Source organism: Stigmatopora nigra, chromosome 2 (assembly GCF_051989575.1).
Source record: "Stigmatopora nigra isolate UIUO_SnigA chromosome 2, RoL_Snig_1.1, whole genome shotgun sequence".
NCBI lineage: Eukaryota > Metazoa > Chordata > Actinopteri > Syngnathiformes > Syngnathidae > Stigmatopora > Stigmatopora nigra.
Window position 1 is genome coordinate 13,201,526 of NC_135509.1, and position 25,358 is coordinate 13,226,883.

A 25,358-nucleotide genomic window follows, 5' to 3' on the forward strand; every position below is an offset into this window, starting at 1 on the left:
TGTAGTACAGGTAGTTTACAATTAAAATACAAAACTCAATTCCCGGTTGGCTATGCCAGTCTTACCCTTCTCTTTGTTCGTCGCTAATTCTGCACCAATTGTTTGCGTGATCAGATGAGTTCAAAATTTCCACTTTAACCCATTAAATTTATTCCTACTGTCCATCTTCCAGTGCAGTGGGACTGGCAGGGAAGGAAAACACTTAATTTGCAGTTTTTCACCCTTAGAAAGAGCCCAAGGTCCATCCAAAGGTCTGATCCATAAGGGAGCAATTAATTGCTCATTTAAGATAGACAGCAAAGCAATTCGTTAGCCAAGTTCTGATGTTATCCGTGGGTTGCCATCTGTGAGGAGTTTGACATTCAACTGCTGCCTCCCCCTCCCTTCTCTCTCCCCCATCGTGTAACCGGAACGGCAGGCATCAAGTCACACTGTCAAGTGTGGGTGTTGGTGTACAAAGTTGTCTCATTTCCAAAACTTATTGTAGTTCAAAAGGAAAAAAAGGGGAAAAGAGCAATAAACACAATATGCTCAATGTTAAGTGTCAGCATTAACTTGAAGTCTTGTCCCTTCAATCCTAACAGGCTAAAACACATTATGATTATGATGCTTAAATCTGCAAAACGTTGAAATCACTATCCACGAGGAAATCTTCTGCTTGTCGCTAGCACAAAATTGTGGCTGTATGAAAGTAAAAAATAATAGATTATGCTTTACGTTACAGTCATTTATTTGGTTGGCCACCATTGCCACTGATAGATGCACCAGAGTTACAAATAAAATAAAATAAAATAAAATATATATTTGGATGGATACTATGGATAATAGTACATTTAAAGAAGTAAAAGATGGCTACTGGTTTGTCACACTGCTTTTTATTGACCATTTAAAAAGCTGTGATGACAACCACTGTGTAACAGTCGGCTAAAACACAAAACAGGCACACGAATACAGACCATCTTACCGTCTTAGGCCAACATCCAATTTCTTGTTAAAGCAAAGTTAGAAATACCATTCCGTTTCAGCCAAGTTAACTCAATTGAGAGCGAAAGTTGCATCTAATTTGACTGGGAGGGATGGCAGTGGTTAATGTATACGTATGCAAAGGCAGTACTGAATTCTAGTTTTTTTTCTTCCACTGCATTCAAAATTGGGTACACTGACTTTTGACCCCTTACATGTTATAAAGCTATTGTTTAAAGCCTTTAGATAGTTCAATTTACTATGTCAAAATGACATTTGCCAGACAGATTTGCTTCCATAAGACAATTAGAGCACTGACCTTAACTTTTGCAGTATTGCAGAGTATTGTTAAAAATGACACCACCCATCCAGACCAGACCCCTGTTTAAAACTGCTAAGAAAAGTATTTAAAAAGTTGCTAAGGTCAGATGCTTAGCATCACAGTCTTTGAAGCGAGGATGCCAGGCTCTGATGTTTGAGGATAATCCTGTCTGATGTGCTGATTTGCACATTTCCTGCCTCACATTGAAACTGCACTGATATGACACAGCCAATTTTAAGTAGCAGACAGACAAGACGGGTGAAGAGGTCAATCAAAGTGACTCTTGAGGAGAATGCAAATGAACAAATATATTTCCGCCGCTTATATTTGTGGTCAGAGAGCTGAAAAAAAAAACACTTTTTACATGATTATAATGATGATTAAGTGGGAGAATATGATGATGAGTTATACATATAATTTTAAAAAGGAAGTCACTGAATGGTGTGTATTTTAACTAATTGGCTGCCATTGACGATACTTGATGTCCAAATTATTTAATGTGAGAGGGGCAAATATTCATTTACTGCTTTCCCAGCAGCTTCAATGGCAGTCGAAAAATGAGAAATAACTTGTTTTTCTCTTTAACAGTTGTATCATAGAATAATACCATTTTGTATTTCCTGACCCCTGTATCAATAGTTGTTGCATCGCCATATAATGAGATAATTGTTCCTACCCCAACCACTCTACTCACAAATGTACTAAACGACTTATAAGGTGATCTCATACATAATATTTAGCTTAACTTAACTGAATATGAATCACAGTTTGTAACAAAATGACACATTTCTATTCAATTTTTTTTGCGTTTCAGATGTAAGTGCATTGTTGGTTGCTCTGTTTAGTAATTCATTTGTTTATTTATATATATTTTTAATCACAATACTATGTCACAGAGAACCAATGTAAAAAAAAAAAGACTCGTTTGCTTCAGTTGACGGCGAAACATCAAATTTTATCAGTTTCAATGGATCTCACGTCTCCTTTGTTACTACTGCGTTTTTTCATAAAAAGCAATTTGTCAGCAATTACCACAAGGCTATTCGAACACATTTTGCACTCATTTCACTTTTAAAGGCAATTTCCTTATAAGTCAATCTCAATTTAGTTACTGAAGCAGAACAATTGAAAAAAGAAACAAATGATCATTCTGTCAACACATAACATTTAACAACGATTAACAGGTTCCATGCAGAATTACGGGTGATAAAATGTAAAATACACAATTTTGTTCCCATTTAAGATGATGTTATTTGTATCACCTGCTGCCCACTGTAAACTGACAATATTAAAATCATTGGCTATAAATAGAAGGGTGTCATAACATCCTGGCACAAATGATTCTAAATATTATTCACCGAGTCATTGACTAAATGATATTAATAGCAATATTGATGTTGCCATTAAGCATTAGCATGTGCCACACTGCCTCTACAAGAAAATATTGCTGTTACAAGAATGACGCATGCGCACACACAACACACTAAACTGTACATCCCTTTTCTTAACACAATTGTTGACCCACACTGAAGAGCCATTACAGACACAAATTAGTTTGCATAGAGACACAGTGCGTGAAAATAAATATACAATTCATTACAAAGTGTACTGAATAAACACCACTGATTTGGAGGAGTGGGAAGGACTTCAGTCCGTGCTGCCTGAGTCGATTCGCTCCTGCCTACGCCTCATGACTTCCTGAAGCTCATTGTCACCATGCGCTTTCTGCCAGGACAAAAAAAAAAACACATTTAGATTATTCAACTTCCTTACAGAATGCCTTTTTTTTAAGAAACCGGTCAACCTATTACATTTTTAAGACACTAGATTGATGAAAATGTATCCTCTTCTTTGGTAGGAATGAAAATCTGCATTCACTGCAGCCCTTGAGGTCCATTTTGGACACCCTTGTTTTAAGGCTCTTACAGACAAAATTGTGAAGAGCACATATGGCATGTTATTTGTGAGTACTGGCCGATACGGTTAGTGGCATTTTTTGTGCTGTATCTAGATTGGTAAAACACAACAGCATTTATGTTGTAAGCATTAAATCAGGGGTCGCCAATCTGGTCCTCAAGGGTCGCTGTGAGACCATTGTATTGAATAATATACTGAAAAAAGGATTTAGCCATTGTCCTAATTTTTGCTTTTTTTATGTCTCACCTCTACAAGTCAGATCAAGTAGCTTAGTAGCACATTTACAAGGGAAAAAATAATAATCCACTAAAATCTTTGTGTTTTTTTTAGTTAGTACTAGTTAAGTCAGAAAGTGTACCACCTGATAATGTATTTTGATGCAATACTCGACAAGCCAGCATAAGTCATTATCTGTTTTTTGTGGTTTTACATATGGCGGTTGGAAACAGAACTTAGACTACCTGCTGTATGACACTAGTTTTTCATTGAATGGTAGCCTAACCTCTATTTGTGTTTTCTGCACGGTGATCAGGGATGAAACGCGGGCGCCTTCGTTTGGACAGACAGCCTTCAGCTCTTGTTTATTCAGAGAAAACAATTGCGCACCGGTCAGGATGCCCAAACATTCGACGGTCCTGTTTGTGGATGGGAAAGTAAAACAAATGTAATTTGCATCGGGCTACATTTGTAGTTTCATAGGTGTGTTAAGCTACTCACGCATCGGAGAAGCCTTTGTCAGCAAGCCAAGATTTGACCTGCCCTGGGGTGGATTGTTCAGTCAGTGTTACTTTAGTTGCAGCTGGTCGCTCAACGCGAAACTTTCTGGCGGGTGCCTGGCTTTTATTTGCTGTGATCTTCATCAGTAGCTCGCTGTTAACCTCATCCATCACTGAAATGGGAACACAAATTCATAAAGACGTGATCTAATTCTCTTCTTGAACTTCTTTCAAAATGTGCTTACTTTTGTCTTTCTGTCGACCTTTGCCGTAGTTATCTCCTGGGCTGAGGGAACGAGGAGATATTGCACCATAGCCTTGCTGTGTGCGCACACAATTACCTTAGTGTACATCGCATTGCTTGCTCAAACATAAAATGTATGGATGATTACTTCAAATGCATGTTGCCTGCACCAATATCAGGTGGAAGAACCACTGCACCATCGGATGGCTGTATTCAAGCTTTCAATTTAGCTTTTAAAATGTATGCCGACTTCAATGGCATTGGTGTTTATGTTGTGCAAGTATGCCTAATTATGTGGATGAAATAATTATTGAAAATATGGTTTACCTGGCCATAAATACCATCAGGCTGTGAAATCTTGACCACGTCCAACATGTTACTTGGGACGTAGCCTGTTTGGCCGCTATGATTTCTTAGTTTCCACCACGCCTTGTCGTCCTCGATCACCTGAGACACGAGCCTGAGATCACTTAATTTGTACAGACTTTTCATTTGAAATATTAATCAAAGTGCCACTGCTGATCGGTATATTATGAACAACATCTGGACATCTGTCCATAATAAAGGATGGTACAAATCTCCAGAGCCAGCTGGCATTCAGTAGCCATGTCTATTGTAAATAATTGATCATTTTTGCGTTATTTGCATCGAGCAGAACATCAATTATAAGAATTGCAAATATAAGTCATAAAATGGAAATGTAATGATGAAAGAATGTCATAGTTTTTCCCTCTGTTGAATTTTATCTTTATAAAAATGTGTTTACCTCAAGAATTTCATCCACCAGAACTGACAACTCATTGGCATTCCGCGCTACAAAGTGGTAGCGCATTTTGGCAAATTTGCGAGGGAATGACATCCCGTTGTAAGACCTGTTGAAACAGACAGCAGGTCAAACCTTTTCTACCTTGGATGAACTCAGAGACTCCATCCTGGTACATCAACACAATATAACATAATTTCTTACCCATTGGACGAATTTGAAGAATGAGTTCCATAGAACTGAAAAAAAAAAAGCATACCAATACTTTGGGCCGATTTTGGGCTTCAGAGCTAACGTACATTCCGTTTTTCTAAACTCTTACATCGTCAACTGAGTGTTTCCTATAATCTGGACTAAGAGGAGATCCCAGAGAAGTGGGGGAGCCAGGAGCGCCATCGGGACCTTCTGTTTCCCATGGAGCTGTTCGAAAGAGCTCTGCTGGAGGCTCCCAACTGTTGCGGAACTTGGGGTAGTAAGGAGGAGCACACTGATCCCTTGGCCATTCAGCTCTTAAGAACAAAAGAGAATGGAATGAATATAATCGATTTGGATTTTCAGAAGAGAGTTGGATTGTCAGAGAGAGTTGATAAACCTGGGTTTAGTCCATCCCTCTCCTAGGTGTTCAAAGATGGCGGTTTCTTTGGGGGTGAGGTGACCCCGCAGGAAGACCACAGCATCTTTGGAAAGGTGGGGAGAGATGATAGAGCGTACCAACTCGGGACTGGGCAAACTCTGCAGCACCTACACACACACAAACAGCAACGATCAGAAATGCCATTTTTTTGGGGATGTGGGAGGAAAAAGCCTAGTACCCAATCTTCATATCATATGTATCTTTTGTTCTTGAGGTTTTTATTGTATATAAAAACTTTTTTCTCCCACCACGTTTGACGACGGTATGATTCATAGTTTCCAAATATAGCCAGACAGGCTGAGATAAAACAGGTTCAGATGAATAAACTCAATTTGCATTTCCTACCAGCTCCAAAGGCCCGAAGAGGAAATGCACCAACTCGGAGGCGCTTGGATTCTGGATGTGCTTCTTCAGTTTGGCCTGCAGGGAGTGCAGTGACAGAGCCAATGAGGCGGCACAAAGGAGAGAAGGTAGGCTAAATGATTTGAGATACACTCACCAAGAGGTTGAAAGCCAGCTTCAGTTTCTGGAGGCTATCGATGAACTCTTCTTCAGAGGGGGGCTTTGCTCGCAGGGTTAGCATGCCCTCTGCGAAAGAGCACAAAAGACACATTCATTTACATTCATACCAGCAACTTCTCATGCTTTGGACAGAGGTCGAGCTACTTGAAGGACACAGCATGTACTTAACACTGAGTTACCATCTCTCCTAAACCATATGACTTGTAGTATAAATGAATAGATTTCACCAAATTGAATATTCTTGTTCTTGGTCGCATAAACCCGCATGATGTTTCGTAATGGGTTTCTCAACATGAAACCCATCATATTTGTGACTTGTAGTAATGATCTAGTACTTCTAGAGAGTGACATCATGCTGTTAGCAGTATTTGATACCCAGAGTAATCATAAAATCTACATTCACGGTGTTTCAGAGTTGAGGAAACAGATTTTTGGAAATGAGAAAAAATGACTGTCAGAAGATCTGCATGTGTAGTAAGTAACAGCACACATCTTTTCACGCTATAGTGAAAAATTAGAAATCCAAATCTTTACTGATCAGGCATGCGGAAATGAGACAATTAAAGATTGGAAAAAAATATGACAGAATCACCCAACACATTATGGCATTATTATTACTTTGTTCCATCTTTGACAGTGATATCAAGATGTCCAATTCAATTAGCCTGAGAGGTAAAATGAATTGGGCATCTGTCTCCATCAGTGGAATGTAAAATAAAGTCATTATGTTAATAATAATAATAATACCACTGTAGTAAAATCTGAGTATTGACTTCTTGTGAAAGACGATACTGGCGTACTATTGGTGTTTACCACCACGTACATGGCTGGAGGACACAAAGAGATACAAACAGGGCAGCGTGAGCAATATTCAACATATTGTCACTTGATGATGGCTGCCACAGAAGAAGAAAGGGCGACAGACCTGCTGGTCCTTTCTTCTTATTCTTCTTACTCTTGTTGCGTTGGCAGAGTTGGGAAAAGGCCTCAGCTGCCTTTTGAACCCTCGCCACAAAAATCTCAATATCGTCCAGGGCACAGTTGAGGATTTGCTGCAAGAGGAACATTTTGGATACAGCTACTGTATCATACACTATTTCATTTTGAAAGGGCTCAGAATGAAATGTCCACCTTGAAGGGGAAGGAAAACACTTACCACGTCCTTCTCAATGCGCTGGGCCAACCTTTCATGCGACTCTGGGTCACTGGGTCCAGAGACTCGCCTTTCTGTACAAAAAAAACAAGCAAATAAAAACAGATGAGAAAAACTAAGATCCCTTTAATTAGTGACAAAGCATGGCTAGGATGATATACTAATTATTCTAAAAACTTGCGCCCCAAGGGCCAATTTCCACCCACAGGACAGTATTATGGGACCTTAATAGGTAAAATATGAATGGAATCAGTGGATTGTAGTCAGGTGCTGCTTGTTTCAGCCAAAAAAAATGCCGATATGAAACTGGTGGGGTTTCATGAATGCGCATATGAAACTGGTGAAGTTCAGTAGCTCCAGCAAGGTTAAGAACCATTGAGCTATAAATATAAAAAGATGAGGCTTGATATCCTCGTGTTACGTTATTTTCACCTTGTGGGATGGGGGCAGCAACACGTCCCTTTGCAAAAGGTGCAGGCTTGGTCGAGGAATGGGGTAGGATTGTCTCTCTTTGGCGCTTCATTTTCTCTTGGTTGATTCTAAGAAAGCAAGAGGAAATCAGTGCCTTGGCTGAACATTATGGGTGTATGTACGTCTCTTACTTGAGTGTCTGAGGCCTTGATTTCTTTCCATATTTGTTATCTCCAAGTGCACTGTCTATGTCGGCATGAACTAATTCCGCCTGAATGTGGAGATATGAAGCAAATATTTGAGTATTGTAGATACAAGCACGTCAATTTACTGCAATCCGTGACCCACCTCCACTTCGTCACAGTGGAAAAAGTGGATGTCCGGCCGGGGCTGATCCTTGTCCTGACACACCAGCAGAAGGACCGACGGGTAGCGTGTTTGGTTTAGCACAGCTTGAGACAGATGGATTGTGGTTAGGGGGAAGTTTTCCAGCTCCTCCTGCAGAGAAATAATTTACATTTATCAGAAGGAGAAATAAAAGGGATCTCAAATGAACCATTAATGACTTGTTATAACAACTTGTATTATTGCAGTCATTCGGTGGGGAGGGAATACCTGTGTATCACAGTCCAGGAGTCGGAGTGCTTTATCAGTGACTTGCAGGAGCATTTCTTGAGTCCAAATCTTGTCTTTTGAATCCAGAAGGACAAGTTTCTTGATGGCATCGTCCACGGTGGCGATTGACTCGGTTTTGTCCATGATGAAGGTTGACAGATGCTGAGGAATTGGGAGAGCAATTCGATACATTTAAGGCAAGCCAAAGAATGAAAAATATCTCCGGATTTCACACATGAGCTAAATAAATGAATGGCTTAATGGACAAAACGATGAAACAATTCTAAATACGATGAACGTATTGACGATTGACTACTTCAACCTCTGAAAAAATAACAATAATCCACTCAATATTTGGGTTTGAAGCTTATTGCTTGGAGTTTGCTTTTATTTTACAGCAACCATAGATAGGCTAGAAAGTGACTGATACCCATCGGTAATAACATTCGAAGACTTTTCCCCTTTGTCATAAAACTGTCAAGACTCAGGTTGAATTCCCTACTCTTTTCATTTGCCTGGAGCACTTTACATAGCAATTTGGCAGACATTTGTCATTTATTACCCCTATGTAGTACTTGATGTTATAATTGTCTCAGAAAAAAAAAACTGAATTTTAAGGTTAGTGACATGGGTTCATTTCAGCACACTGACTTCTATTGTATAAGCAAGATGATAGTATATACTAATTGATAACAAATATCAAGCGATACCGTGTTATTTGGGGAAAATAGTTCAAGTACAATTCAATCCAACATTTCCAAACGCTGTCTTACCTCAACATGATATTGTGACGTTTCATGCATGATGTAGTTGGAGTTGGAATATTTTTTCCGTTGCTCTGAAAGAAAAAGAAACACATTTTGAAAACATCTCTCTCGCAGTAATAGTAGTAAAACACTCGCCTGAGACCCACATGATACACTAATCGGAGCAGGAGTGAACAGAATTTGAAACGATCGATCACACCAACAGGGCAATAAGGAAGAGCACCTAGCCTGTTAATATTTATATATACTGTGGTGTGTAAGGATTGAGGTCAAAGCAAACTAGAAAAGCCAAAATAGATTCATGTACTCAGAGTTTAATGTTGGGCCAAATACTTTTTACTTCATCATAATTTTATACATGGTTAACATCTGAAGGAAAGGTGAAAACACAACCTAAAGTTAATTATTAATCCTACTTTTTAAACTCAAGTGCTTTCTGTCACTTTATATCACGTTGGCAGGGGTTACGTACGTTTAATGCGCCATAAAAGCAACCAAACCTTAAGATCAAAGTTCGCAGATGCTTGCTAAATATAAACACAATAAGATACAAACTTCCACATCGTTATCACTAAATGAGACTATAAACTCTAATTATTTGTCATTAATGATGATAGATGTCCAATCATAAGCTTGAAATGTGAGATTTTTTTTAATTTTTTACAATTATGCCCCATACATTTGATTGTGTTGACAGTGATAGAATTCCCCTTCGACTAAATCTATTTTAACTCCCAGTTCAAATGAATTGAACATCATATTGCTGTCCGTGGCAGCCAAAGAGCTATTAAACAGGCCTCAAATGGACTGTACATTCCTGCTGTTTTTTTTTACGATAAATTTCAAACATCGCGCCTGCTCACACAGTATTTACGTAATGAATTACACGCGGGTAACCATTATGCTGTTATTAAATAGGGGCATGTTTTTATCACACTAACAATACCATATGTCATCTTACCACGCCCAGCAGAACAAACACTTTAGATGCCAATCGCAAATTAAAAGCACTTGTCCCTCTACGTGTGACACATTTCACTGTGTTGAATGCAACACAAAATGGATTGAGTTTGTCTATGAGTTGACTGAATATGTTATGTGTCCCTCCTTTGCCAGGAAGCTTTTTAAAGTCAAGTGTTACTTTGAAAAGGGATAGCTTGTGTGAATGACGCCAGCATTTGCCTCTCTGCCAATCCCTCTCGGCTCATTGCTTCCTGCTTGGCTCCAGCGTGGTACAAAAAAAAAAGGCATCAAGTGTCTGCTTGAAAGTGGAGCCTGCCGGCCAACATGTCTTATTAATGCCGTTTATGGCATACAATTCACCGGACCACCACGGTACCCAATGAGAGCCATTTAGCAGTCGGATGAACTGAGTAGTGAGAATCGATGCCCGGGATAAACAGTGGTGGTTGGATGGCAGACTGTCAACATGAATTGGGTGTGGATCAATTTCACTTGGTGGACATTAACTAAAGTCAAATAAGCTTGTGATTTGATTTTATGTCAACTCGAAAAGTCAAAGCTTATAGTTTGGTTGTTAGTGTTAGGTTGAGCTCATAAAATTTAGTGTTTGTTTGTTACTTTTACAATGATATATATATATATATATATTTTGTTCACAAACATTATTTTTACTCATGACAAGATGTCAATGTGTCTTTGGTAATGGCCTTTTTTGTCTAACGAGATGAAAATGCATGTCATAGGTTCACAATGAGTGATGTTTGCTTGAAGTGGGTATGAGACCCACTTCAATAGTGATTCTACATACTAGGCGTGTTTGGCCATGTCACTCATACAGTGATACTTACATACAATTTATAGTCCAACTTTTAGCAGTGCAAGGATTATTTCGATTATAAAAGATGTTATGAGAGATGAAATGTACTGAAGAGTAAAAAATTACTGTAACATAATGTTGTATTTCGACCAGGTGGTGCATGTAATTTTGTATTTGTGTGGTGTGTCACTGCTCTGTCCAAAAGGTGCTGATAAAGGCACATTTGCATGAGCGTGTCAAGTTTTGCATACAACGCAAAGAAATTGGAACATGCATGTATTCAGGGGCAACATGCCGTTCCCAACTGTTGTTGTTGTTGGTGATGATATGCAACAGCAACCCATCACCTGATTAGCCAGGACACACAAGCAGCTCTCATGCTGCCCACAACACTGCGATGACCATCTGTCACACAGACTGAGGCCAGCCCAAAGTAGAACAACACAGCCTGCAGTCACCTCACGTACTTGAGTCATTTCACAAGAAAAAAAAACCACAAGCTGCCACATGCTGTGGAGTTTTGGACAAAAGTGTCAGATCGCAAGGTGTGAAGCCAGAAGTGTTGAGGAAAAACATCCAACGCCAGTTTTGTTACAGTTGTGCAAAATTGTTGAATTTAGAATAGAAGATTTCCTCATTACGAGCAGCACATTCGTTGGTATTTCCTCAAGTCTGCGGCTTCCTAGGCTGCACCAGACATGAGAAGGAGGCAGTCTGCCTGGTCTTTTCCTTCCTTCTCAATGAAGCTTTTATTCACCTGCAGAACTTGGGTATCCCCACCCTGTTCCAAGCAGAATTTATAAATGGGCACACCCTGGACCATCCACTTATGTTCAAATGACTCACTAAGACTTGTGTGTTTGATAATGAGATTTTTTTCATTAATTATTTTCTAGCAGGGAAATTTTTCAGATAAGTGTACTGTCTTGGAAATGAACTAAAAACATAGCTAGCAGTAGTTTGGCAGATAAAGTCACGTGTTCACATTTTTCCCGAGAAGCCCAATGTTTTTGTTATCTTCTCTCTTCTCATTTTACCTTCTTTTCACAAGCAATAATATGTTATTTACTTCGAATTAATGATAAAAATATAGAATTTATGACCAACGTGTATGCCGATTAACTTTTTAGATAAAGACATTGTCCCAAACTTGTTTGACATCGATGCCAAATTTGCCTTTGAATAGAAAGGGTGTAGACAACTGTTTGGAATTTGGAAAAATTATTGGATTTAGTAGTCTTTGATTACAGGTTGAAAGACAAGTAAAGGCAAACATTATAAAGTTGCCATGAATAAATCGCTTGCGAAATAAAACCTGTTCTAGCAAGTTCATGAAAAATGCAATGGAAATCTGAATTCAAGGATTTGAGTTACAACTAATAATGAACCTAAACGCAAATGGTCTTATTTGACAACCCATAATCCTGTATTCACCTATATTTCCATTCAAATGATGACATTTTACAATTTCATTCATTTCTGTTCTCTCCGAAATATTTCAAGTCCAAGATTGTATTAATAGATCAGACATACCTAAGCATAAAATGGTAAGTAAAGGTGGCCTTGACTTACCAAAGAGGGCCTTTGCGCTGATCCTGCTCTCCGATCGCGCCACCCCACTGCAATGACAGGTAGAGATGGGATTACGCTGCATTCCTTTCATTTTGTCTCCGACTAAAAGTCCCACTCTTTTATTTCTTCATAAGTCAAAAGCCAACCAAGCAGGAGCGATTGGGAGAAAGTGCCCGATAGATTAGCCTGAGATTTGGACCATATGGAACAGGAGAGAGAGTGGAAAAGGAAGAGGAGGAGGAGGGGGAACCGTAGGAAAGTTGGGGCAGAGCAAATAATTCTCAACAGAGTCCCTCTGTGCCCGAGGTCCATGACCCACACCACCTTCCGCATACTGGCTAAGCAATTCTGTGGCCACTGTGACAGTCACCTGCGATAACGAGCAAAGGTAGGGAAAGGTAAATAGTAAAGGGAGAAGGAGGAATGTGCAGTTCACTCACTTGGCTGGCTTGCTTGGAGATCCCAAGACATTCATGGCTTAAGACATCAACCTGAGAAAAAAAGGCAAAGTTGACATGAAGTAATCGCAAGTCAATTAGGTACGCCTGCATTCCGTCCTATGGCAGTGGTGATTGGTTATGGGTTCACCCAGAATTGCCATTATCATTAACCAATCGCTATAACATACTATAGTCACTAGTCCATCTTAACTTTACTCTTTCGCTGCCAGACCGCAAAACGACTCCAATCCATTTTAACTGGGAGGGCGGTCAGGGGTGTGTGAATGAGCCTCTTCTCTTGTTGGTTTACCATCACATGATGGTTCGCAAAAACTACACTACAATATAGAGGTGAATGTCTACAAATAGTCTTAACAATCAGACTGCCTGAGCTCACGTTACAGATGAAGGACGGTTAACTGCTAACTTGACAGCAACCACCTACATTAACAATTGAAACAGTAAACAGTAATCATGCATACTATCTAAATATATAAATATATATACACTACAAATTGTTGTGTGTGACATTATTATTGATATTGTTTAATTGCTGCAATTCTTGCCTGGTAAATTCAATTTTCTCATTTCAAGAGATAAGTCATGTCATGAAACTGATCCAGTTATTGATGTAAACAAAAGTATATATGTATATACACAACGATTTGTAGTGCATTGCGATGATTGCTTCTTTCAACAGATTACATGTATAGTAGATAAACATACCCTGCCAAAAGCAACATTTTTCCAAACGTTCCATAGTTAATCCATGTCAAGGGAAAACTTTTTTACAAAAGAAAAATGGTCCTAAATACTTTAAAGTAGACCAACACAATGCCTCCTCTTTTAGTTCTTATCTGCTCTTTTGCTCTTTGCGCTTTTGTTCCTTCCTTTGGCACAGAGCCAGTTTTGAGGGAGGAGGTGAAGGTGGAGAAGGGCAGCCTCAGCGTCAGTCAGCCTTTGTAAAGAGGCCCACTGCACTACTCCCCTTAAATCTCAAATTTAATTTAACAAAAGCAGATGTCTATTTAAACTTTAAAGGTATTTTATTAATCAAATATGATATGGGATTAGTACCACAATAGCTGCATTTTTTTCAGTTTAAAAAAGGATCACTGTACTGTTCCTTGCTCCCAGGTACAGGTTGCGTTCCTGTTATGGCCTTTTTCCAAAGTTTCTAGCCTTGACTGAATGTTATGATATTCATGTCTGGAATGAGGTTAGACAGTTGAAAATTTAGAGTCCTGCCAAATATTCAGTGAGGCGAGTCCTTTCTTGTTGCATTTGGTGTCTATGCTAGTATCTCTCTTGTTGTTGTTATCGCGGCATTGTACAAACTGTAGTTTTCAATGTGTTAGGCTGATTTGATGGACAGTTATTCTAATGTTAATTCTCTTAGTGGTAATTTATAGCTTTACAGACACTACATAAACATCTGTTTTAATCTGTGCTCTAGGTGTAAAGTATCTTTGAAGCATCCATTTTTTTACTATTATTATTATTATCATTATGATCTGTGATAACCACTGCAACCATAATATAATTAACACAAGAGTGGTGATTTTATGAAAACGGCATCAAACAATGCCACTATTTTTTTTGATTAATCTCAAAATCCTTAAATCAATCATGGATTAAACTACCAACTCCCAACATAATGACAGACAAAAAAAATGTACATGCATTTTTGTTTTAAATATCATTCAATTATGCTCTGTAACCACCTCTTGCTTTTTGTATAAATAAGTAAAACATGTTTTTATTCAGATGAGTTAATCAAGACAAAACAGTATTACCTTCCTACTTTTTGTAGTAGCTGCCTAAACGTTGGGAAACGCTGAAAGGAAACTATTACATTAAATAAAGATCTATTAGCAGAAAGACGACACTGCTCATCCGCGGCCAGTCTATGACATGACTTAAATAATTCAGGCTGTTGTACTGTTTACCGATTAGTAAGTCTGACATGACCTTATGCAATAAGTTTGACTACACAAAAGTATAGGTTGTTACCATGGTATCACAACAATTGACTAATTAATGTATTGAAGCGTTATAATATACAGGAAGTAATAGAGTGTTTGCAGTACTGGCTATATAAAGTCTCTGGAAAAAAAATATAAAAACTTGGGCAATGTGGACTTCACCCATATTACATGACCAAGCATTTTCCCCAGATAAGTTATCTAGTTTTATATTTTAATGCGCCACTGTCGGCTAATCTGTTAAATGTAACAATTGGATCAGTGTGAGAAGAGCATGATGGGAATTGAATGTCATCAAAATAGCATTTAACTTTTTCACTCATGTACTGCTTTATGCTGGGATCATTTAGTTGTGTTAGTGTATCACATTATAGTATTGAACAGGAATTGTTCTTCTCTTTGCTAGACTTTGGTCTTTAAGATTATGCAAGATTATATGTAAGATATACCTGCATCTACAAGTTGTAAAACATGCAAATTGGAAGCTGAATATTGTTAATCAAACAGTCAGTTTCAAACAAAAAGATGGAATCCTTTGCGTCATTTCTACTGTTGTCAGTAAAATATCCCAATTCATTTTAAACAGGAAAACCTGGCAATGTCAGTACAAATTAATTGGACAACATGAAAACATGATCATTTGCTGCCAACCCTCCCAGTAAAAATGGATTGGAATCTGATCAGAGCTGTTGTTGTTGCAGAGCAGAAAGTAGGTATTTGATTAGAAATCTAAACAGTTAATTAACAGTAGTACAGTCTAGTAGTGTAACCTATAATAATATAGTATAGAGGGATAAAGAAATGAACTTACGCTGGAGTTTTCTGCACAGGATGCTTAAGGTGACCACCATGGGGGAGGGGGACGAGAGCATCAACCTGCTACCGATCAGCAAACGCAAAACATCACCAAGGTAAATCGAAGTAGAGCTTTTTAATCCCGATGGTGCAAATGGTCCAGTGGCTGCTTTAACACCACACACACATGCGCACACACATAATGTTGTTAGTTCCCAGGAGCAGTCGCCGGGGAGGGAATGTGGGAGCAGGTGAGTGACAGATGCCTCCCAGGTAATTCAATACCTGAGGGGAGGAGCTCGTTTAGCACTTGAGTGAGGGCGGGGTGGTCACTGTGTAGGTGAGCCGGCCATAGAGTTTGGATGGTGAGGTGTGATGCAACTGGCTTACCTGTTACATTTAGCTTATACAGAAATTTCTTTAGACAAAATACAAAGGCAGTTTTGTGATTGTGATATTCATTTTAGCAGCTTGAATTAAGGATGAGGTATTTTATCAGTGCAGGTTGGAATGTAAAGAATATGTCCGAAGGGTGTGCTCTCGATAAGACACGTTTCAATTCCTTCTACCAATGTTCAATCTGAGTCATAATTATTTCATTACTATTTTTTGCATGCACTGAGAGCATAGAAAGTAAGCTATGAGGGGCCATTTAAAGGAGATCTGTGTGATAAAAGCAAACAAAAATTTGACCCACGCACTTGAGTGTTGCTCAATCCATTCGATGTGAATTGTTTTGATGCCTGTTACTCCGGAAACCTTACGATGGGGTTTGATCATTAACCAAAGTTGTCAGCGCTGATGAATCGCCTGTTTGAAGAATGTCTGGTTTAAAAATTGACAAGAAATAACAATGTGATTCATAAAAGTTATCTTCCACTTAGTTACGAGGCAGAAGTTATCAACTATACGTAGTGCTTTTTAATTAACGATTTAGTCATCTCGAGAAGGGTTAAAATCTTGATGTCTTTTATATACCATGTCACCTTTAAGATCATAATGTATTTAGGCCTTGAATTCCAACCTGTTTAGTCTTTATCAGAACGTCTGCGCCCTCTGTTGGAAATTGTTTGCTCATAATCATAGATCATAAACGTTCATCTACTCTAAAGTTAATGTGTATGGGAAAACCAGATAAAGTTCAGGGGGTTACAGTAATTTTCATTACATAATTCTCAGCACAATACTTAATTTGCTCTTCGACATTATGACTTAAAATAGCTGCTATAATGGGGAATTATAGAACATAATAAATGCACACCTACATATCCTATATACTTTACGTCTGCCTCTTTTATTATCCTTGAATCTTCTGTATCTTCTGAGGAATCCAAGGAGGCATGCGGCAGAATTACACTTGGGTATACAGTATCACTTCAATGAATAACACTCTGATCAATAATTCAATCTTATTCTGGAAAAGAAACAAAAGGGAAGAACAAACCAAGAGACGCTAACCACACGGATTTAAATTGAGGTCACAATGATCACGTTTGTTTTAAGAGAGGACAGAATATGTTCATGGATTGACCTTGTTTTGCCTGAAATTGTCATATTTTGTCCTGTCCACGTGATTGTTAATGAGTATCACCTAACGTGTCTTTTCTGGCTCTCCTTCCATTGTGTGACCAAGGTGTTTGTTATTATCATCAACTCCTATCTGTGTATTCCGACCCCATATTTGTGTGCGTTGGCAATTCGAGTATTTTCTGTGTATTGTTATGTTTATGCCTTTTCGTCGGTGTGCGTCTCCCCGTTTTCGTTTTGAAATGTTAATTTTCCCCAGTTTTTATTGTATGTCCGGTTATCTTGTAGTTATTTAATCCATTAAAACCTTAAGTTTCGAAATTTGACCATGATAACATTTTCTGAGTATACCTAGGAAAACATGATTTCACTAGTATACTGACCTAGTAAAACACAAAAACATGATTCACTAGCTTACTGACTTTAGCTTTTAACAAATGTGTTTACCATTCCAGGTCAATTTTTCTTCTACGTAGTATTGTTATTTCAGTATGACAGAAAAAAATTGTCAGAAAAAGTACGCATGTACGCTGATATACGGTACACGATTGGAAGAGCGAGGTGCGTATATAGAATAGTAAAATGAACTGCCTTAACATAGCCAGCTGTTTCATTGTCCCCCCTCAGCATCTATCTGGCTCTCTGTCTCGCTTGTCCTCTCAAACAATCTACGTAGTGTGGCCGCAAGAAGGGAGGCGTTGTTTGTCTTGAATGGAGGAAAAGCACAGGGGGTGAAGGGGGTGAAGAGGGAGATGGTCCAGCTGTGGGGGGACAAGACAACACAACAACATCTCACATGTGGCAAAGGGGAGGTGGGCGCCCATGCTGCGGGGGCTGCACACAGTGGCATTGTTATGGGGGTGGGGGTGAAGCTGATAAGAGGGAGAGAAATGGATCATTGGCTCAAGTCCTCCCCTCCTAACGGAAAACACTCCTGTTGATGTAAGATGTGGAGGCTCTGCAGATGTGTTTTCAATCATCATACTATACCAAAAGAATGATGTTGTATGGTTTTTAATAGAAAACTTGTCTTATCGGCAGTAAATTTGATGCATTTTTTCCAAGTGAAACGTAATTTGTAGTGACAGTATAAAGTTTAGTACACGCGCTTCCTCCTCCAGATATGATGTAAGGATGTGTGGTTCCAAAGATTTATACAGTCAAGTGGTTTATAGGATTAGTATGAAATGCATTATTCAACTAAGAACTTTTCGATTGAAATGCTTTTCAAAGAATGACAACATATTTGCTTGTTTGTGTGTTAAAGGTTTGCTATATAAATCTGGAAAGGAAAACTAATTGGGAATGGGGTGGTTTGGAAGTTTAAATACTTGTTTGTCTTCAATAGGGGTCACCAACCTGGTACTACGTTACACCCAAACACTATATGAGTAACCGACAAAGATGGGAACTTAAAGAAAAAAAAAGGTGGCACAGTGATCCAGTGGTTCGCACATCTGCCTCACAATTATGAAATCGACGGTTCAATTCCTGATGGATTCTGATCTTGATGTGTGGATTTTGCAGCTTGTTCCAATGCCTGCGCAGGGCACAAGGAGATGGGCAACCATGCACTCTCACACCCATACCCAAGGGCAACTCAGTGTCCAATCACCCTACAATGCATTTTGAAATGTGGGAGGAATCCGGAGTACCCGGAGGAAACCCACGCAGGCCCAGGGAGAACATGCAAACAGGTGGACGTGACCTGGATTTGAACCCAGGACCCCAGAGCCGTGAGGCCAACGCGCTTATTTTGTAAATGTAAAATGCTTGAATCCAAATCTTGAATCCTTGAAAATGTAATACTATTTTTTTTCGACACTGTAGTATAGTGAAACTTCCAAAAAATTGAATCAAAAGCCAAATGGTGCATTTATCCGGCTCCAGTGCTTCCAATTGCATCCATAGATGAGCATGCAGCCCATCCCTCACCTGCTCCACTCTTCTCCTCCGACCCCTTGCTTGCCCATTGCGCACATCCTGGCCGAGAGGGAGCGGCACAAGGCGGGGAAGAATCCAACTTTCCTCGCTTTGAATGACCTTTAACGCGCATCCTTTGACAGATTTGACGCACAATCGCCGCTCTTTTTTGACACTGCGACGTGTTGGCAATGGCTTGCCAAGCCTGATTTACGAAAATGCTTCCCCACAAAACTTGTGGAATTGTTTGAGAAAGCAATCCTGAGTTGCGACTTGTCATTTCGCGCAATCGAACGCGAGAAAGACGCTCTCTGCATGCAAGATTGGATACATCATATATCTTTTTTTTTCTGTAGTCAAACGACTGTGTTTTGTTATGCACCCGTGAAAGTTTCCCCCTTCCGAATAACTGTCGTTCGGAGTAGGGGGGATATTTAATGGATTTTTTATGTGGGACCCGCTAGGATGGACGTGGTAGATGAAACTGAAGCCTTACAGAGATTTTTTGAAGGTAAGATGTCTCTCTTCCATAAATACGCAATACATATAAATAATAAATGTTATACATGCACTTTTTCTCTCCCAATGACCTCGGCAGACGTCCAAATCATTAAAAGTGAGAGGACTGATTCTCAATGCTCATCCTTTTCCATTTCAAGGCTGGCAGTGATTCGTCACAAGTCAGCCTAGTCAAAATGGATTGGACGTATAATGCCGTCAATGGTAGAGTTAATGAAGAAGTAGTCTAAAAGAAATGCCTCAAAATTATTAGGAGGTGACCCATTTTTCTACTTGTTAAAGATGACCAATGTACCTGTCTGCTTAAGCAACTGACTTTATTGTTATCCATCCTTTTAACTCAAAATGCAAGCAAGATGTAGGGTTAAAGGGTACAGCTGCATAAGTGCTAGTGATGGGTAGCAGATGAGGTTAAAGTATTTTTTTGGGGAGGCTGGGGGTTGCATGGGTGTTGGAAGTCAGGTGAAGAAGAAAAATGTTCTGTTTTGCAAAGGCTCTATGGGGCGCAGAAATTTGGGAGATGGATGAGTAGTTTGGATATTTAAAGGGGGCAGTGTGGTGCCTATTTATATACTTGCAAACATACACATACTATACTCTATGTAGTATGTGCGGGTATAAGTCGAATAGTTAGTACATCCGCCGGAGAATTTTGGAGGATTCTAGTTTCCAGTTTCCTTTACCTGCATAATTTTTCCCCCAGGTACGCCAGTTTCCTTCCACATTGCAAAAACATGCTTTGGAGCTGGGTTGAACACTCTAAATTGTCCATAAGGCTAAGTGAGAATGTGAATGGTCGCAATTGGCTGTCATGCAATTCAGCGTGTCCTCCGCCTATTGCCTGGGATAGGCTCCAGCACCCCCCATGACCCTTGTGATTGGTTTGGGAAATTAATATATACTTATATGCGTAGATGAAATCACAATTTATCAATTAGACATCATTGTCAAATGTCTCACATATTTCAAGTGCACATAAAGACTGGGGATAATCAATTAACTGTGCAAATTCTGTATTAAACACGTTGTTATTGTATACAACCATCCTGGACTGTCAGCGATTCCGTGCCATTTTGGCAGGAATTTAGCGTGTTTACATTCTTGCTTTGGGAGTAAGAGAGATGTTCTCTCTCTGGCTTTATGTCAGCCACACTCACTTGCGCTAAAATGTCAGCTTGGCCATGAAAAGTAAATAGGTGCTTGTTTTTGATGCTTTGAGCTGCACTGTGTCAGATGTCTTTAAAGATTTTTAAGATAAAAACTGTAAAACAGCAAGCCTTTGATATTTTTCTTGGATTAAGTTTTGCGGAATTCAATATTTACCTGAAATAATCGACTATAACTAATGTCAATTTCAATGACAGGTGATGACCCTGCTTCTCAATGGACATTAGGGCGAAATTTTGTGAACAAAAGCAATACTGGGGTGATTATGTCATTGAGCTTAACCACGATGCACTGAAGCATTCCTATGGAATTTGCACATAGGTCCTTGCAGTATTGTTGTTTGGCTATATGAATTAAAATTGTAATTCTACTTTAACTAAATGAAGATGTATATAAATATATAGATATATTTCAATGTAGCGATTTTCAGATTTCTGTCCTGCTGATTGTTTTCACCATTATTATTTAGGAGCATAATCAACCATCACAGTGATGGATCTCACTCGTAAGCTATGCTTTAATAGGATTACCAAAATATGTATACATCACACTAATGCACAGCCTACATTCCTGGCATAGCCGTGATGGTTGTTAAAACACAATGAGGTGAGATCGGTGTGTTTCTCCTCAAAAGACTCCATTAGAGTAACAGTGAGCAGACAGGGTGAGGAGGTGAGACAGAGCAGACTCACAGTGGTGAGAGACTCGCCCGTTGGAAGAAAGCCAAACGAATTCCCACTGCCCCCCACCACCACACACACAGACACACCGACCGCACAACCGCAGCACCACTACCATAACTTGACCTTCTCATCTCTGACTCAGACAATAAACAGTTGCTCACACACATGCGCATAAAAAGGTTAGTGACAGTTATTGCTGCTGTGTTGATTCATCTTAAGTGACCATCCCTCCTAAGTCAACTGAACAATTGATTGGAAAAATAACATTGTGTCTCTTGTAAGGTTGTCACAGAAGTCAAGCAGTGCTTTTGATGGCTAACTTATACTGCACCTTTAATTTAACACAATTTCATTGAAGTTATGTGTCATTCAGTTTAGTTGCGAATCTGTTTTGAGAAAAGTATGTGTATATGGAGTCGTTTAAAATGTAGATTACTGTACAATGCTGGAATTTTCACTATATAATAGAGGATTTCAATATCAATTTGAAAAGAAATAGGCAACCTGAAAATACAATATCCATCTATTTCTGAGTGACATTGAAATTTGTGTGATTTGCAAATAAGACATAAACCTCAGAATAGTGAGCAGAATTAATACTTCTACCAAGTCCTCGTCCATCCATTCATGCCTCTGCCCATAATCAGGAATGTGCCAATTTTTTGAATGAAATCCTTGACAGTTGGTGGAGAAAAAATACATTCTCTCAACACCATTGTCATGGTAGAGATACTGTTTAACTTGAGGCCAATTGATTGACTAAGAGTCAAAGCAGCACTAACAGTTAGAGTGGTGGGTATATCCCAGTCTTATTCTATATTCCCTTGTGGCAAAATAAGCACAGTTCATTACTCATGTCTCTATATCAGAATTCCTTTTAAGACCCCCGATACTCCCAACAAGTTAGTGAATCATGCGACCAGAAGGCCCTTTTGGAAAAGCTCTCTGAAAGCCGTATACAACAGCCACCCTTTTTTTTGATTTACAGGTCCGAAGGTGATTTGCTTTGAGAGGAATGTATTGTTTGAGTGCAGCCAGGCGTGCTCACGTGTGTGTATGACTTTTCATTGTCGTCCCTCACCTTCACCATTAGAGCCAGCAATCATCCTCAACTACATCTATTGTAGTATGTGAATGTTTAGACTTTTAGCATGAACATATGTCCTTATATTTTCTCTGTGGTCACTTAGTTTTATACTTGGTTTTTCAAATTAAGCGCACTATACGGTTTCGTCTCGGTACAATGTCAGCTCCACTCCTTTTGTCTCACTCAGTTAGTTTCCCTGAAACACTTGTGTCTTGTTCAGGTTTTCCTTGTCTCGGAATTTTATTAGTATTTAGTTTCTTCTTTTTGTTTTTAATTAAATTGGAACATTTCTGCAGTTTTATATTATAAGGACCAGTATTATAGCATAGAGGGAAAAATTGAACTAAAGCGGGACAGAAATTGCATTGTCTAATCAGTCCCAACCTGTTCTGACACAGCCACCTTCCACACATAAATGAATACTATATATATTCCCCGCATTTGGGGAAAATGTAACCAGGCTTTATCTGAAAACTTGAAAGTAAAAGGTGGAAATGTTACATCCAAATCCGCAGTTAAACTGAATTCTTCTACTTTGACCGCTTCCTCAAGTTCTTTAATTCCTGCCCAATCCTGCTAAAAGTGATGATAATTCAGTAAGTGTGACTGTATTTCTGTTTAACAGTGAACACCAACTAGTACTTTTTTGTTGATTTTTCAAATGTTAAACACATTCAGAACAAGGTAGTTTTATATGGTCGTCCAGCCAAGCGTCTTTCAATTTGTTCCCCGTCATTCTTGTGTCTTTTGTCTTTCTCCAGCCAATCCCTCTAGCCCTGAAAGTGGCCGTCTCATTTCTTTTAAATCTGGCTGCGTGTCGTGCTCCCAGCCCTGTCACTACTCTAATCTCCTGAGCCCGGTCCACCAGTGCGACCAGTGCTTGTGAGCGACGAGGGCTGTGTGTGGTAGCCTGGTACAGCCCTTTCTCATGACTGGGAAATAATCCTCATTATAACACCCCGAGCCATTCACACGCACGTACCTACACAACCTATGTTTTGCGCATAGGCCCGCACACACACAGCTTCACACATACACACTCACTGAGTTGATGTGTGACTCTCAGGTCTGCGGTAGAAGGTCGCCCAGTGCCACTGATGAAACATGTAAAAAAATAGCCTGGAATTGCTTTTCTCGTCTTTTTCAAGGTGTTTCCATCTCAAGGACGTCAACATGCTTTGGCTACGTGCAGGTACTTTGATTGAGGGGCTTTATCTTGTCCATTGTGTAGAATCGTAGTGGTTATAAAAGACTCCCTTTGTATTGGAGAGCAATGTGACTATAGAGAATCAATTTTCTATCCTTGACCAATGTATATTGAAAAATGTGGAAAAGATAATAAGACTTCCGATGGAAAAAAAATCAAATGTATGACTCTCATAGGGGAAATAGACATCTTAAACAAGTAGATATTGAACCTGGTGCGGTAGGAATTTATTGTAGATCTCTGTTAATAAATGGCATGATCTGGAAAATGTTGGCTGTTGTAAAGGTTTGTATCCACTAATTCGGTAGTCATACGAGTTGAATGTGTATGTTTAAAGACGTTATTGTGGAAGTGTCAAGATATAAGCACCTGCAAACAACACAAAAAAAGTTTGAAAGTCAAAGATACAACAAATATTAGCCTTTTATGCTCGTTGAAGTGACTTCTTGAGTGCTTTTAACATACGTGGTAGCAATTTAAATGTCCAAATTGTATGACGTCAGGGCCATTTTCTTTTAGAGCTTAAGCAAAATATAGTACTAAAAAATGGCAATTGAATGTGCACCTGTGATCTAATTGCTGGTCATGCATGGGCTTCTTTTTGATTGAGTTTATTCTAGATTCATGTTCTGCTGATAGTCTAATTTTGAAAAACTACCCCAACACATGCACACATTTACCCACATATACAATCAAACCCCCCCAAACCATCTGTGAAAAGACCAGCTCGATTCTGACAATGATTCCACTGTTTCTGCTGGACACAGCTGGACTGAACTCAGATAAACTTGTGTCCACCATGACATCTTTTAAACTTGACTATCTGCGTGATAGAGATGGAAATCAGTATTTCCCATTTTTTTTAGTTCGCCAAGCCACATGTTTTACCTTTTGAAAAATCACAACACCTCGCACAAAAAGGTCAAGGAAAGTACACTTCTTAAGGATTTAATGATGATCTCATCTAAGTTTATGGACATATCGTTTTTACAGCTGCCTCACTGGAAGTCGGCCATAGTTTTCTTTCAGTTTATTTCTCTGATAAGAGGTGGAAATGCAAATGTGTTATACTTACTTTTTCTGGCTGTCACTATACATCAATAGTGGAATTAGAACCACATTTTCTCATAATTTTCTTTTTATTTATTTATGTTTTTTTGTATTGCAGTGTAGAAAAATGTTTTTTATTTGGTACAGTAAGTACATTTATCAAAACATAAAAAAATATTCCTAGAAATGTTCCCTATTATGTGTGGAAAAGGTCAATTACAGGATGGGGATAAATTGGAGTTCTTTCCCAGCAATGTTGCTGTAGTTGGAGAAATTGGAGCAAAAATGATGTTACAATATTACAATATATTCTCATGGAACAGAATCCAAGTCAAGCAATGCTTTATCAATTTGGATGACTTGCCAATTCCTCCTCATTTTTCACCACTGGATGAGTGTTTTGCAGTTTAACAACACTCTTTAAAGCCATTTTGTTAATCTTATACTTGCACGCTGGACTTGAGGTCTTTGACATCACAAACTCCTTACGTTGTTATATAGTTTTGTTGAATTTCTCTTTCATTCTACACTGGGATGTCCAACATACTGTATATTTTGTGCGCCTCGCCCCCCTTCTGCCGACCCGCCATCTATCG

The 25,358-nt window shown here is 39.0% G+C and overlaps 2 protein-coding genes across 8 annotated transcripts in view; one reads left to right on the forward strand and one right to left on the reverse strand.

Moving 5' to 3' along the window:
• Positions 1-25,358, forward strand: part of myrf (myelin regulatory factor) — a 50,742-nt gene that overhangs the window by 15,078 nt on the left and 10,306 nt on the right. For 2 of the 6 annotated variants that reach the window (XM_077710831.1, XM_077710833.1), the window contains exon 1: positions 19,224-19,560. In XM_077710831.1, the coding sequence (XP_077566957.1) occupies positions 19,515-19,560 (46 nt within the window). In that variant the 5' untranslated portion in view covers positions 19,224-19,514. Of the gene's footprint in view, positions 1-5,907; positions 6,030-19,223; positions 19,561-23,550; positions 23,698-25,358 lie in introns of those variants that run through there. The other 4 variants (XM_077710832.1, XM_077710834.1, XM_077710836.1 and 1 more) reach the window with 3 other exon arrangements.
• eps8l2 (EPS8 signaling adaptor L2) lies at positions 860-15,836 on the reverse strand. Of its 2 annotated transcripts, none has more exons than XM_077710837.1 (21): positions 15,616-15,836; positions 12,820-12,870; positions 12,380-12,426; positions 9,034-9,098; positions 8,261-8,422; positions 7,994-8,143; positions 7,837-7,916; positions 7,667-7,773; positions 7,238-7,308; positions 7,007-7,133; positions 6,059-6,147; positions 5,905-5,979; positions 5,518-5,666; positions 5,248-5,434; positions 5,130-5,164; positions 4,929-5,034; positions 4,490-4,609; positions 4,164-4,239; positions 3,920-4,091; positions 3,705-3,837; positions 860-3,010 (listed from the first exon to the last, which is right to left on the reverse strand). In XM_077710837.1, exons 2-21 carry the CDS (start codon positions 12,852-12,854, stop codon positions 2,933-2,935), a joined length of 2,064 nt encoding a protein of 687 aa, XP_077566963.1. In that variant the 5' UTR covers positions 12,855-12,870; positions 15,616-15,836; the 3' UTR covers positions 860-2,932. The 2 variants fall into 2 exon arrangements, with proteins under 2 accessions (XP_077566963.1, XP_077566964.1); XM_077710838.1 differs by lacking the exon at positions 15,616-15,836 and adding an exon at positions 13,546-13,570.